The 15,053-nt window shown below is 31.5% G+C and overlaps 1 protein-coding gene across 1 annotated transcript; it reads left to right on the top strand.

Annotated features, from left to right (window-relative positions):
• Nucleotides 1-2,966: 2,966 nt before the first annotated feature.
• LOC126748777 (protein Daple) lies at nucleotides 2,967-14,895 on the top strand. The gene is given in 20 exon segments (XM_050458225.1): nucleotides 2,967-3,416; nucleotides 3,497-3,752; nucleotides 4,333-4,493; nucleotides 4,605-4,734; nucleotides 4,813-4,930; nucleotides 4,994-5,075; nucleotides 5,561-5,759; nucleotides 5,832-5,938; nucleotides 6,031-6,244; nucleotides 6,298-6,501; nucleotides 6,605-6,810; nucleotides 6,873-7,205; nucleotides 7,441-7,923; nucleotides 7,979-8,266; nucleotides 8,543-8,743; nucleotides 8,846-9,084; nucleotides 9,341-9,413; nucleotides 10,317-10,590; nucleotides 12,827-13,018; nucleotides 13,083-14,895. Coding segments are annotated over 20 exon segments (3,984 nt in total). The 5' UTR covers nucleotides 2,967-3,359; the 3' UTR covers nucleotides 13,250-14,895.
• The last annotated feature ends 158 nt before the right edge of the window (nucleotides 14,896-15,053 follow it).

The following is a 15,053-nucleotide window of genomic DNA, read 5'->3' on the forward strand; positions in this document are numbered from 1 at the left end:
TCTGGCGATGGAGAAATTAAGACTGGTGGCAATAACCCTTAGAGCGTAGCAGCCTGATGAGACTTTTCTACATACATTCACAATATGGTCTTTAAATTTAAGGAACTTGTCTATGGAAAGACCCAAAAACTTACTGAACAGTGGCATGGTGATGGCTTCATTATTTAAACATATATCATTTGTATTACATTTAAAATTAAGGATATTTGTTTTGGAACATTAAATGTCAAAAAATTTGCATCACACCAGACTTTTATTTTTAACAAATCTGCACATATTGGCCTCCATTTGAGAAACATCAGAGTCGTGCCTGAGAGGATGGTGGTACCATCGGCAAACAATGTAAATTTGCCAGTTACCTGCAGTTGTGGCAGATCGTTCACATAAATGAGAAAAAGTAAAGGACCAAGTACTGATCCTTGCGGAACACCCACATTTATATTAAGTTCCTTAGAGATACCACCATTAAATTTGACAGCTTGGACACGATTTGATAAGTAGGAACGAAACCACTCAAGGGCAGTTCCTCTGAAACCATAGAGCTCCAGTTTCATCAGCAGCACTCTGTGACTCACGCAGGCAAATGCCTTGGACAAGTCACAGAATACCGCTGCTGCAAATTCACCAACATTCAGTCGGTTGTACAGGTGCTCTAGAAAGCTAAAGATAGCATCATTTGTGCTCACAGACTCACGAAAGCCAAACTGCTGAAGACTCAATAGGCCAAACCTATTTAAAAATGAAACCATCCTCACCTTAACGAGCCGTTCCACTATCTTGGCTAAAGTAGGCAAAAACGCTATAGGTCTAAAGTTAGAAGGACAGTCGCGATCGCCACCCTTGTAAAGAGGAACAATCATTGCTCTTTTTAAGCACTCTGGGAAAACTCCAGACATAAATGAAAAGTTAATTGACTCGGCCAAGACTTGCAAAGCAACAAGAGGTAAAGCAGAAAATATTTTAAGAGAAAGTCCATCCCAACCTAATGAACTCTTATTCTTAATATTAACCATTAACTGTTTAAGCTCTTCTACACTTGTGGGGGCAAAAAAGAAAGATTCGGCTACTACCACATTGCTGAGATAGCTCCTGGGATCTATTTTTTGTGAGAGATTGGCTGCAAGGTTACTAGCAATATCACAGTAGAAGGAATTGAGGACATTGAAATCTAAGGTACTTGGAATAACCAAGACGTTATTTTTGCCCCTTAGCTCATTTAAAATCTTTCAAGACTCTTTAGCTCTATTGGAGGAATTATTTATTCTTGAAAGTAGGTCCACTTAGCCATTTTGATTGAGTTTCTGTAAATCTTGCGGTATCTGCTATAATAATTTTAAAATGTTGCATTGTTCATAGCGTATTTCCTAATGTAAAAAAGGGAGCGCATATTTTTCCCATATACTCGTAAACCCTTAGTATACCAAGGTTTTCTATTTCGTTTCTTAATATTGACAACAGGAAAAGCAGTGTTAAAATTGTTTAATACTATTTGATGAAAGCTATGCAGTGGGTTAATAGTAGTCAATACATTATTCAAACTTGACATATTGCAAAGAGAATTTGTGGAAATTAGCTCTAGTATAAAGTCTATCGCGTCCAAACTTATTCTCATTAGCTGCACTATTAAGCTTTACTAATCCCACTATTGCCTCATGGTCAGACAAATCGGCATTGATTGTTGTACCCTGATTTTTGTGTTGGTTAAAATTCGTACGGAAGTAATCTATCAGTGAGGAAGAAAATGCAGAAATCCGGGTTGGCTGATCCACGTGCATCTTAAAATTAAATGAGTTTAACAGATTAAAAAGCATTCGATTTGATCCATTAGATTTGTCCAAAAAAATTACATTAAGATCGCCAGTCAGAATCAACAAGTATATTAAACATTCACCCTATTGACGTTTCTGGAGTGTTTCTTATATTAAACGAATAACTAATTTTTCAGAAGATTGGTATGTTAAAAGCATCGCTGTCGATAAATAGACCCCGTGGTAGACTCAGTCATCTTTGTACTCGCCCTACAACTCAGCGGTTGATCTATTAATTTCCCAGGGTCAACACTTCACAATATTTTGTGAAGTGAAACACAATTTTCACTTCCCTGGCTAAGGGATGCATGTAATCAAGTTGAATTAATATAATAATAATTTTTGGGTTAATATATGTATGGTTCTACTGAGAGAGATACCGAGATATGAGAAATACCCAAATAAATATTTCGTCTTTTAAAATCTTATTTCGTCTTTTAAGTATTGAGGAAAAAATCCAAATTACTATTATACTAAGAAAAATCTCTTACCCTTTCTTTGAAAAAAATTTAACTAAAATATTTTCTTCAAAGTATTGTTAGATTTATTATAGTTATTGTATTATTAGTGTATTATTAGTATTGTTGTTCTTTAAATCAAGCTGAACATGGTTACATGACTATGTTAAGGAATTTGAATTTTGCTCTGTAAGTATTTTTAATGTGTATCGAAAAGATCGAAATTATAAAAGCATTGATAAAAACTAGAGGATTCGGTGATTTAATAGGTGCAAAATATCTGATACCCTATTTAGTGATAATGGTATTGATATATTGATGGTAAAACTATCTTTCAATAAACATTTTTATTTCTATGTTAGCTGTTTATGCCTCACCAACGTAATTTATGTTGTAATTTACGTTCATACAAAACACTGTGTGACGTTATATATGTTAATAGGTGACTTAAGTATGTCCCAACTAAAAACCTACTATGATATTCAAAGATCTGTAAGTCAAAGATTTACTGAAATTTTATCTGTTATTCATGCGAGTCAATATAATTATATACCTCCCTGTATAATTTCAGCTGATGTGCACTGCGATATGACTGTTTTAAATCTGTATCGTCGGTTCCTCTTACAAACTTCATGGTTTTGGCATATGTCAAAATGTCATCTAGTTGTCAATGTCAAATGTATACTCTGGATACTTATGCGGTGCGCTTTGTTGTGTTATTTATATTATTTGTTTATTTTTATAGAAACAAAAATTTTAATAAATTTAAATGAAATGAAAATGAGCTACAAATTTAATTCCACTGTTGTTTGTGATACTTTATAAATTCTTTCGTGTTCTGCTGTCCTTTTCCCAAGTTTCATTTCAAACTTTAACTCTTCTGATGTTTAATTGTGTGAACTAATTTTATTCAAATAAATACAATAAACAAATTACCAGCTAAACAATAGCAGTAGCGGTGTGGTTTGAATTAAAATTAGAAGCTCCCATGGTTTAGTCACTGAATACACAAAAATGATGATTATAAGTACCTACTCAAATATTATCAAAATACATTAATATTTCACTATTTTAGAAGCTTATAGTATTTAATATGGCAGCTTCAGCTACAGATATAGAGGAGTTTTTAGGGGGCCCCCTTGTCAAGTGGGTAGGTAGATTACATTATTGGCTATTTGTGTGTTAATTTTAGATATATACATCCTTCTATTCTACATTGTTCTCTGCTAGCTTGCAACATGTATTAAAAAGCCTGATAGCCTTCAAGTGTATGAAACCTATTTTGACGGAACTGCTATTAATGAAGTTCTGCTCCAAATCGATCCAGAACCATCTCTTCCAGTACCTACTACCTCTAATTTACAAGGGTTGAACATAACAGCAGCAAGAATCAAAATTTTTCATTGCATAATTAGAAATATTAAAAGTATTTATGAAGATGAGCTGGGGCAGGTTGTGGTTAGTCTTCCAGATTGTGTTACATTAGGTGAGCCCATTTAAAATTGTTTATTATTCAACCAGGGAGTATTTAATTCAAGTTATTGACAATTATTAATATCCATTCTTATTTATTTGTTATGTTCTAAAATATTTATTGAAATAAAAGGCAAAACTCACTCTAAATTCAAAAAGTACACATCAAATGGCAAATTTTTATCTGCATTTTTTTTACTATTGAATAACATGCTTAATTGTAAACAGCTATTTTGCTTGTATTTGCCAGTGTGAAACTCTGTTTGTTAATATGGTTCTCAAAGTGTTTTTTGGTAGACAAAAAATATTATTTTGTTGGAAGAAATGTTTAAAAAGACCAATTTTGCTCTGAATTATCTAATTTATACTAAATATTTTAATAACATTAGAGATATTTATTAGTATAGTGGAAGAATTTGTCGTTGTTCTTGTGGCAATTTTACAATAATTTATCTTAATTGTATATAAATAAATAATTAATCATCAGCATATATGTGCTAACAACTATTAACATATGTAGATTAAAAAATAGTTTAGTAGATAAACCCCAATAAAGTGATGTGTATATTTTTTCATCTTGTTTTTTATTTTAGGAAGGGCACCAGCTTCAGAATCATCCTTAGAGCAACTAAAGTTACTTATATTGTTGTTACTAGGCTGTGCTGTACAGGGGCCGACAAAAGAAATATTTATTAGCAGAATTAAAGAGTTAGATGTTGATGCGCAACATGATATTGTAGAGTGCATTAAACAGGTATAATATTTTTAAGTACAGATGGTAATTTGGAAAAATATCTAACATTTTGAAATATAAACTTTTAATTAATAAGGCTAAAATTACATTTGAGACCTATTTTATTGTTAGGTAACTGATGGCCAAGATCTGGTTTTAACACTTGATTGGACAGAACAGGCTCCTGACAAATTATATTCTCATGTTAGAACATTAACCTCTGAAAGAGATAAACTTTTGCAACAATGGGTAACAGATTTAGGTAAATAGTTGCTATAATAAATTCCATATCCAATAATTATTTTTTACTGGGATGAATATTAATGCAATGTTGATTTAGGTCAAGAAAATATAAACATCACAAATCCAAAAGCTGGACAAGAAGGGGTAGAATCAAATCATTGGGCTGTAGAAATGGCTGACTGGAAAGCGAGGTTAAGAAAGCAGAGACAAGAACTGTTAGTTTCACATTAGTGTAAATCTACACAACAGTATTTTAAAAATATTTTTAATAATTTTAGAGAAGAAAAAACAGAACTACTTGCAGAATATAAAGAAGAGTTAGAACATGCAACCAGTCTGGTAACAAAATTAAAGGCAGAAGTAAGATTTTTGGTTTTCTTTATTGGTTTATTGACCTTTTTTAAGCATTAATAGAGAACTTAAGTGTACAATTACAATACTGATTTCAAATGTAAACTTTAAGAGTCATTCAAACATTCCAGAAATTTGTATTTTGATGACACAGGTTTTTCCTGAAATATGGAACAAACATCCTAAGATATTATAAAATATTCCTCAATATTTTAAATATGCTATGAAAAAGCTTAGGTATATAAAAAATACCTAAGCTAAGCTAATATTCAAAGTGTAGATGTAGCTTATTAATAACTGGGTTACCATCCCACTCTATTTAACATTGAATACTATTTTTATAATTTTTATCCCTTAACATTTTTTTTGTCTGATCTTAAACAAATGGTATCAATATTAATCGTCATTTTACTTAAAACCGTCGCTTCTGATGATGTTGAGCAAATCAAAAGAAAATTTAGCTGTAAAAGGACATTGTGAAATTTTTATTACAGAATGCAGAGTTGTTAATTGAAGCCCGCAAAGTGAAAGCATATAGAGATGAAGTAGATGTAATAAAAGAAAGAGCTGAACGAGCAGATCGACTGGACCTAGAAATCCAACGTTATAGAGAAAGATTGGCTGATTCAGAGTTTTATAAAGTGAGAGTGGAAGAATTGCGTGAAGACAATAGAGTCTTATTGGAAACCAGAGGTAAATAAACAATAGTTTCAGAGTTTCTTTGTATTTGAGAACAATCTAAAAAAACCTTTTTCATATTTTTAGAAATGTTGGAACAACAGTTGATTAGAGCTAGAGAAAGAGCTGACCATGTATTGGAGCTTGAAGGAGAATTACTTCATTGCAAGCAAACCATCAATGATGTCATTCTGGTAAGATAACATTAGGCAATAAAAACTGTTTATCAAAAAGTCTTAGACAAATAGAATAGCGTTTGTTCCTTACAAATATTTTTTTATTAAAGGAACGAGATGCCGCTAAAGAAAAAATCCAAGAGCTTATCGATGAAAATCTTCAGTTACAACAAGTAACAAAATCCGCCCTTCAAGAGGCTAGTTTAGGTAACATTAGCATAGATTCCGATCTGGAGGAATCGAATTCCGGTGATAATAGTCTGTCGGAGCAATTAACGAGCAATGCACAAGCGAGAGCATTAAAATTAGAATTAGAAAATAAACGTAAGATGAAATGAAACTTCTTATATACCAGAAGTTACCTACACTTTTTTTAGGTCTTTTAAGTACCATAGATTCTTTAAAAGAAACGAACTTCCAGGAGAGCGCCAACAAGATTTTAGACTTGGAGAAAGAAAAGAAAAAACTGTTGTTAAAATGCGAACAGCTGCAAGAAAACTGTGAAAGGCTTACTCAGCAAAACACTGAGTTGGAAAATCTGTTTAAAAATGCCATTCAAGAGAATAGAAAAATACAAAATGGTAAGAATTAAGACATATTTTTAATGTTTTAGCACATCTAATTTTATACAAACATAATTTTTTTGAGATGTTAAAAAAGTTAAGTAGCTATGTATTTTTTTAGGTATGGATTCGCTGAAAATTGTTTCAGACCGTCAAATCCAAGAAATTCAAAATGGAAAAACCAGAATAGCGGATCTAGAGAAAAATATCGATAACTTATCCAAGGAAAAACAACGGATCCAAAGTTTATGTGACGTGGTAAAAAAACGAGCAGACGATGCTGAGAAAAGCTTAAACCAAGTTTCCGAGCAGTTACAGACACTTCAGGTATTAGGATAAATAAAATTAAAAAATGATTAAGAAATAATCTCTGTATATATTTATTTTAGGTGGAGGTAGAAAAAGGTCGTCAAGCGGAAAAACTAGGAACAGAACTTCAAGAAAAAGTCAACTCCTTAGAAAAAGAAAATGCCAATCTACAAAAAGAAGTGACTAAATTGAAACAAATTACAGAAGAAAAGGACGTAACGCTTGATAAAAGCCTGGAAGAAAAGCAAAAATACGAAAAGGAAATTCAAAAACTACAGTTGGAAGCTACGAATTTAGTATCGCAAATAGAAAAACTGCAGGATTTTGAGCAAAAGGCAACAGAGCTGATATCGCAAGCTTCTGTACATTCTGAAACAATTGCTACATTACAAAGGGATTTGATTAATGAGAAGGTAAGTGATAATATCTTTTTTATATTAGGATTTGCTATTTATTTATGCCGGTTCAGTTTTATTATCATAACATACAGAACTTGTTTGTTGCAAAAACAATTGCTTAACAAAAAAAAATTGTACTTTAAAACTTACAAAAAAAATTAAACATCTAATTTGCCTTAAAAACTGTTGTCTTGCTTCAAAACATCTATTTAATGACATTACACATATTTGATAGTCTTGGTTTTTTTAGGTCAACAACGAAAAATTTAAAACGAGCTTAGATAAACTAGGACTCAATTTGGATATATTAGACAATGATATCAATATAATAGTAGAAAAATTGCTCGAAAATACCGATATATCAAAAAGCATTCATACTGTTTTAAAGAAAAAGAATATTGTTAGCGAGGCTCTTTGCAAGACTTGCAACTTAGAAGAAGAGGCCGTAAAACAGGTAATTAAGAGGTGTATTTTAAAGTAAACTTAACGTCAAATGAAACTTTATTTTCAGGCCGAAAAAATGGCTCAATCGATGAACTCTGAGTGGATGCAGCAATGTGATAAATTAAACGCCGATATAGCTACGCTCCATTCGATAAATGATACCCTTCAAAACGAAAATGCGACCCTAAAAGTAGACATTTCCACCTTAAAATCACAAGTTCATTCGTTACAGGCTCAACAAACAGCTTTACAGTTAGCTAACAGTCAGTTAGCAGCTGAAAAAGAAGAGGTACGTGCGCTTGAGCGTGCTTTAGGCTTATACTAAATTGTTATTATTATTTTAGCTATTTAAGCAACAAGAGCAAAGCAAATATGACAAAGAATCTATATTAGAAGACCAAAAAACTTTAAGAAAACTGCATGAGCAACTAAATATGGAATACGAGTCCTTAAAAGTAGATCAAGAAATTTTAAAAAAGACTAACAGAGATCTGAGATCTGAAGTCAGGTGCTTAAAAGAACAAAACGATTGCTTAGAAGTGAAAGTTTCTAATAGTGAGTTAGAAAAAGACAGTCTCAGGACCGACACTATGAATTTGAATAATTTACGAGCTGAACATTCCAAATTAAAAGTAAGTAATAGATATTATTTTATTATTTAACCATGCATACACATATCAGACTCTACTTATGTATATAAAAAGCTTAAGTAGGATGAACGAATTTTTTAAAAATCCTTTTTGTAAGGTGTTCCTATTCTTCATTTAACTTTTCACAGGTTTGTAATGAGTTTTAGAGTAAAGTAATGTTTGCTGCTTATCTTTGACTGAATCTTTAATGCCTATTTTTTGTGGCCTCTAGGCAAATTCCTCGTTTACTCTTTTTATTAACCCAAATTTTTTGTTCAGGATGATTTTAGAAATTTATTTACTGCCAGTGAAAGATTAAAAGCCGAATATAGAAACGTTCAGGAGGAACTAAAAACGCTAAGGATTGAGTCTAGAAGTTTAAGGTTAAACCAAACGGAAATCCAGGGAGAACTTAATTCTCGATCTGATCGGGTAGCAGGGTTACAGTTGGAAAATGCAAGATTACAGCAAAAATGTGATGTAAGTACAGAATTATAAAATTATAAATGTTTATAAATAAATAATATAATAACAAGTTGTGCCTTTAAAATATAAGTGCATAAGCATCTATAATTCTTGCAGATGCTTTTCGAAATGAACCACTCGCTGGATTGTGATAGAAGATCTCTTATGGACAATGTATCCCAGCTGCTAACGCAGTACCACGCTTTATTAACTCACTCCTTGGAAGACAAGCAACATTATCACTCAGAAGAAAAACTTTATACAGATAAAGTGAATAACCTGTGCAGGCAAAAAGAGAAACTTGAAGAAAAAATTATGGAGCATTATAGAAGATTGGATAATGCCTCTAACAAAAAGTAAGTTTGTTGCTATGAAAAAATTAAAAGAATAATTTATTTTTAAACAAATCAAAAGGACCAGTAATAATATCAATAAACGTAAAATATTTGTTTCTAAACGTATGTTCTATGTCAGAAAGGTTTGGCAAGACCTATTGCCTGCAATGTTGCACCCTTTAATATATTTATTAAATGAATATCGTGAACGGCAATTTATTACAAATAATTAACGCCTATGAGTGCTTATTAGACAGAACTGTTCAATTATTTTCAGGAAAGGGTTTGGGGCTACACTGGTAAGAAGAGTAAGAAAAGCCGGTTCAGATATAATGAACAAAGTTCCTAGGGTAAGTCGACAAAAATAAAATGTTTGCCTGATGGACAGTTTGGTTTGGGTTCACGTGCCTCACGGAATGGTCACGCTTTTTGGGAATGCTTTGTATCTTAATAGTGTAGGTCATAATTTAGGATAATTATTTTTAAATATCCAAAGGTATTTTTTATTAATTATTGCTTTGCAGTATGTCATATCTAGTTCCTATAGTACCGTGATGGTTATTGTGTTTGTAGTATTGTAATTTTATTTATTGCTTTATTTGCTTAGTGATGATGCTTTTTAGACAGTTTGTTTTATAAACTTGTAATTTCTTTGTTATTTTAGAGAATATTTTATTTTGAAACTGATGCGTAAATAAAGATTTAAATAAATTATCCCGTTTAAACATCTAATACACATTTATTTAAAAAATCCATTAATATCTACTTAGAAGTCTACTAACCAAAAATCTATACATGGAAAAAGAAAACCGCATACTTTGATTCACTTTCATTACACCTCGTTTTCATCAACTTATGTTAATTTAACACGATGATTAATTTCGAATACGAGACATCTTAGACTAGTAAGAGTCTAAGGTCCTCTCTTAAAAATAAAAATGTGCAGCATCAAATGTATGTAGACAACATTTTTGAAGACTATGTATGGGAGAAAACTTCTAGCTATCGGACAAAAAGAGTTTGCAGTCTAATTCTTAGAAAAACAATAATCTTGACATTATTATCGATAAACAAATATCCATTTTGTAAAAAATGTACCAAGTAGTTCTAAAATAGGAACCCGTTCCCAGAAATACGCCCCTTGGCTTTACTGACAACAGTAAAGTTAATTTAAGTAAGTGTTCAAGTAATGGATTTGAAAATAACTCCCTCAGAACGTTTAATTTAGTATAATATAAAATTGGAATTATTAGAATCGTCGGTCTTGGCACGAAGAGGCAACCAGACTAAGTCAATCACAATTTACCCTGACGGGACCTGGTTCGGGAGAGTCAGACAACCGAGATTCGGACAGGGATTCAACAGAGGACACACCGATGGTCAACGTTGAACGTAAGGCTCCGAATTTGGAACCATTTAGGAGGAACACAAGTGCTACGGGAAGTCTGAGGGGCCAGAAACCCAGGGATGAAGTTGCGCTTAGAAGGTCACATCGTGATTTAAGCGTGCACAGAAGTAGTATAGCAGGTAAATGCCAGTTTTCCGATTCAAATTGTAGGAAACATCAGTTTTCACCCTTTTTATTTCGATGTACATCAATTAAAATTTACTATTTGTTTTCCTATACCGTGCACATGTCCCATTGCAGTGTGGTGCTGTTGTTCACCAATGACTGTCGTAGTGTAAGGTAGTATATTATTTTGCATGAGTTTTTTAATTTTTATAATCAATTTTTTTTTCCATAAATAAAGGATTATTAATTCGCATGTTTGTGTTTTTGGTGGGTGATTTTAATTTTTTTAACTTTTTATGTCCGGTGTTGGGAAAACACTGCTTTCATTGCAGAAAAATGATGTTTTGCTTTCTCTATAAACAGTATGCCGTTAGGCCTTGAAAAAAATGAGAAATAACTAGAAGTGGTTTTTTGTGGTTAAAGAAAACTATTTGTTTCTAGCGAACCTTTGGAATTATTTTGAATTATCTGTATAAGATAACATTTATGTATGTAAATGAGAATATCGATGTCATTTCATTTCAAGAAGGGGAGAATGGAAAATTGTCAAAAACATTTACCGAAGTCGTAGTTCTTTCGCGTTAAATTAAAACAGCACAGGAATAAAAACGTAGATAGCACAGTTTTAAGGCCGGATAAGTATAGGAGGCGTGTATTAACTGTAGTGAGTGTGTATCAGTAAATTAATTTATTAATGAGATATTTCAAGTTTTTAATTCATTTCATAAACCTACATTGTCAGAGAGATTCATAAACTATTTTTCAAAACAACCCCAACAAAAAATTAACATTATTCGAAACTTATTAAAAAGGTACTAATAGCCTGTATAATAAATAGCCGAATTACACATACTTCTATCATAACCTGAACCACGAACCAAGCATACTTTGAGATCCCGTATATTAAGAGTTTATCGGAATGTTTAACTCATGCTCCCAACTGCGAGCAAATAAAAACCGCATTCAGTAACATCAAAGGTATAGGATGCAGATTGTTTAGCAAAAAGAAAAGCCTAACCCCTATACATTGGTAGGCAGGTGTAAATATACAAAATTCCTTATAACTATGGCAAAAGTTATGCATGATAAACTGGTAGATATCTCGATGTACGATCAAGAGATGTCCTAAGGAAAAATCTTATTCACTCTACGGCACTAGTTGAACATGTTAGGGAACTAGATAATTCTTTCGACTTTAATAATATACAAATTCTTGACTTTGAGAGCTTTATTATTGTATATATATTATTGAAAATCCTTGTATTTTAAATTTTCTAGAATTTGTATACTTGCTTGCTTTGACTGTCAGTATTCTCCTAAAATTATTGGTCTCTTCCGGCAAAAACAAATGAAGAAATTCTAAATATTTCGAAACTGTTCCATCGGGTTTTAAACAGGACGCGCTTCGTGACAATTCATTCAGTTTTAATTGTTTAGTCAGTTTTTACCTTGGAAACAATTAAACGACAGTCAAGGCGAGTTAGGTCAGTGTTTTTGACGTTGCCAATAAAATTGTGTTCCCGAATTTCGTTACTATATGTTTTTTTTATAGATATTTAACAATATTTATAATTTAATAATATTGGGCTATTGGTTACATAAAAAATTACTAAATTCCTTTATTTTTTGTATAAGTCTAAAATTTACGCGTCTTCGAAACCAGTGCATTATTTAAATAGTTTAACAGTAAAGTACAGAAAACGACACATGTCTCCATTATTATTACCATGTGTTTCTGAAATTAAGTAACGCTGCTATGATGAACTCTATTAAAATGGGAGCTCCACTTTGAAGTCCTATAGTAAGTGCACTAATGATAGTTTTATTGATTTCACTGGTCGTTTCATAATAATTTCACATTTTTTCAACCGTAATTTATTACACAACTTGTTACCCAAACATTCTGAGCTTTTGAAGCTGAATCACTTCATATTAACAAACAAACTGTCAACTAAAAGTTTTTAAACATTTCTTTCTATTTATTGCAGAGCCCTGGAGATGAATTAAAGACAATTCGAAACGATGGCTAGAAACAAATAGTTTTCTTTAGCAATCGACGAATCTACCCACAATACACCACATCTAATTCATAATCTTGGTCACCAATTCACAAGAATAATTGGAAATACTTTTATCTTTGTGCAACATTTCGCGTTTTTTATTAGTTGTACTATGATATTGCTGTTTTTTTACATTTGTAGGAATTTAAAAGGTCAATTTTAAAAACAGCACCTACTTTTCGTATTTTAGGCGATCAAGTATTTAACAGGGAACAAGGCAGCGCCCTAAGTTTGGGTTCCGTTGGTTCCCGTCGAACAGTATACCTTTCTGAAGATGATACCGTTCCTGTTTCATCTGAGACACCTCCTGCGACTATTCCTACCAATCAAAATAATTCCAATCCGCCATTATTGGTGTATAACCGAATATCTACTGTAATAGGTAAGTAATGGATTTGAAATATAACGAATATTTTACCATTAAATATTTGTTTATCTTACTACAGGTGCAGATTCTTCACAGGCCCAAGTTCGGAGACCATCGACACCCCAAAACTCATTACCGCCCCAGCCGGTAGCCTCAACAGAAGAAAATGCTAACCTAGCAAACTCTACTAAGAAAGAAAAAAATGCCAAGGAAACTGCTATTTGGTATGAGTATGGATGTGTTTAGATTAAATATTCAGGTTTTAATTTTTCATAATTTTTTTAAAATTGTTTTTTGTGTTGGAATCCTACCAGAAACTCGATATCGAAAGGCATAAATAACTCCAAAAATAATGAACTACCGGCTTGTTAATTTTTAATCAGTTATTCTTAAAATAATGCCGTATTAATATAAAGTGGTAGTTTTATCATTTTAGTTTGGATTGAAAATAATATATATATTTATATATAAACCGAAGGATTGTGAATTAGTTAGTTTATTTATAGTAAAGCCAACATCATTTTGTTGTCTGCCAACAACTATGGCTTCCGAAATCGTGATATAAATGCGTCTTCTGTAAAGCAGCTTTATTTTTTCTTGTATTGTACAATAAGCACAAATTACTATTGAAACCATGTTGTGGTGACCTTTTATTGCTTTTTGATAATTATGGTCCAAAACGTGTTCTTTTAAAAATGGTATAGTAATGATTTTATCAGTTTTTTTATTAGATTAGTAATGTTTAGTACCTTTAATGATATAACGTCAAAATATTTTGAAATGTACTTTTTTTACTTACTTAAGTTAAACATGGTAGCTGTGATAAACTTTTTTTACGGGATTAGCTCGTATTAAAAAAATTAATTTAAAAAAAGTAATAAAATACTTACACCCAACAAGCATATAAAGGACAAAAATTATCAAAAAGTACCAACCCTTAGTATTTTATTAATTTACCATTTTTCTTAGTTTTTTGTAGATTTAAGTCACTCGCATTAGTTACTAACCTTAATTTAATTCATATAAACACGTAGATGCCATTAATTAGTTTCAGTACTTATATATTTTAAGACTACATATATGTATTGGTTCATTTCATATGCCCGGTTTTAAATTTTATGGATTGAAAAAAACAAATAAGCATAACTTTCAATTATGTGTTTTTTCCAATCCTTAAACAGAATTACTTTTTAGAAAGGTATATGTAGCCCAGTTTAATTAATCAGTATTTTTTATTATTTGATCTCAAATTTTTGACAACGAGCTTTGCGACAATGAATGTTTTTAAATGTACGCATGTTAAAAGGTATTGAACTTCAATAGATTGTAAGAATATATCTGATCTTAGTAATAATCTTGGTTTTCTATGGTAAAATATTCATGGTAAAAAATTTCATATGGGTTCATATCAAGTTAATTTTTTAACGCACTATGATGACCAACAGGAAATATAAATTGAAATCTATCTTAAGTATTTACATTCAGATATTGAAGTTAAACACCTTCAGCGACTTAACTTTAGAATATAACGTTAGTAGTAGCGTTCTGCTATGCACAGAGCAGTTAAAAAATAATAATTTCACCGAGCCAATTTTGTATTGTATTTTTGTACTTAAATAAGGCCTTAACTATACAATTTACCAATCGATAGTAATTTATTGTTATTAATTTATTAGACCCTGTTAGGGCGCATTTTCCATTTCGGGATAGATGGCGTTAGATGTATCCTAAAAATTCTGAAATAAAAATGTTCTCTATTTTTTCACTTTGCCCTAAAAGTGATAATATTGTTTACCCATCAATATTTGAAGCAACGTTGTGTTATGCATTTATACCATATTTAAAGATTTTTAATTGTAGACAAATAAAATAAATGCACTTTATTGTAAAAATCCGTATTTCATTTGACAAATAAACCTTGTGTTTATTTACCTGAATGTGACAATAATGTATAGATGAATGGAACATTTTATATGTTTGACTTTCATTAGAACATGTCGTGCAGTATGTATATCTGAGTTGAAGGGTTTTAGATTTTTAGACCTGATAA

The sequence above is a fragment of the Anthonomus grandis genome, chromosome 22 (genome assembly GCF_022605725.1).
Source record: "Anthonomus grandis grandis chromosome 22, icAntGran1.3, whole genome shotgun sequence".
Classification (NCBI taxonomy): Eukaryota; Metazoa; Arthropoda; class Insecta; order Coleoptera; family Curculionidae; genus Anthonomus; species Anthonomus grandis.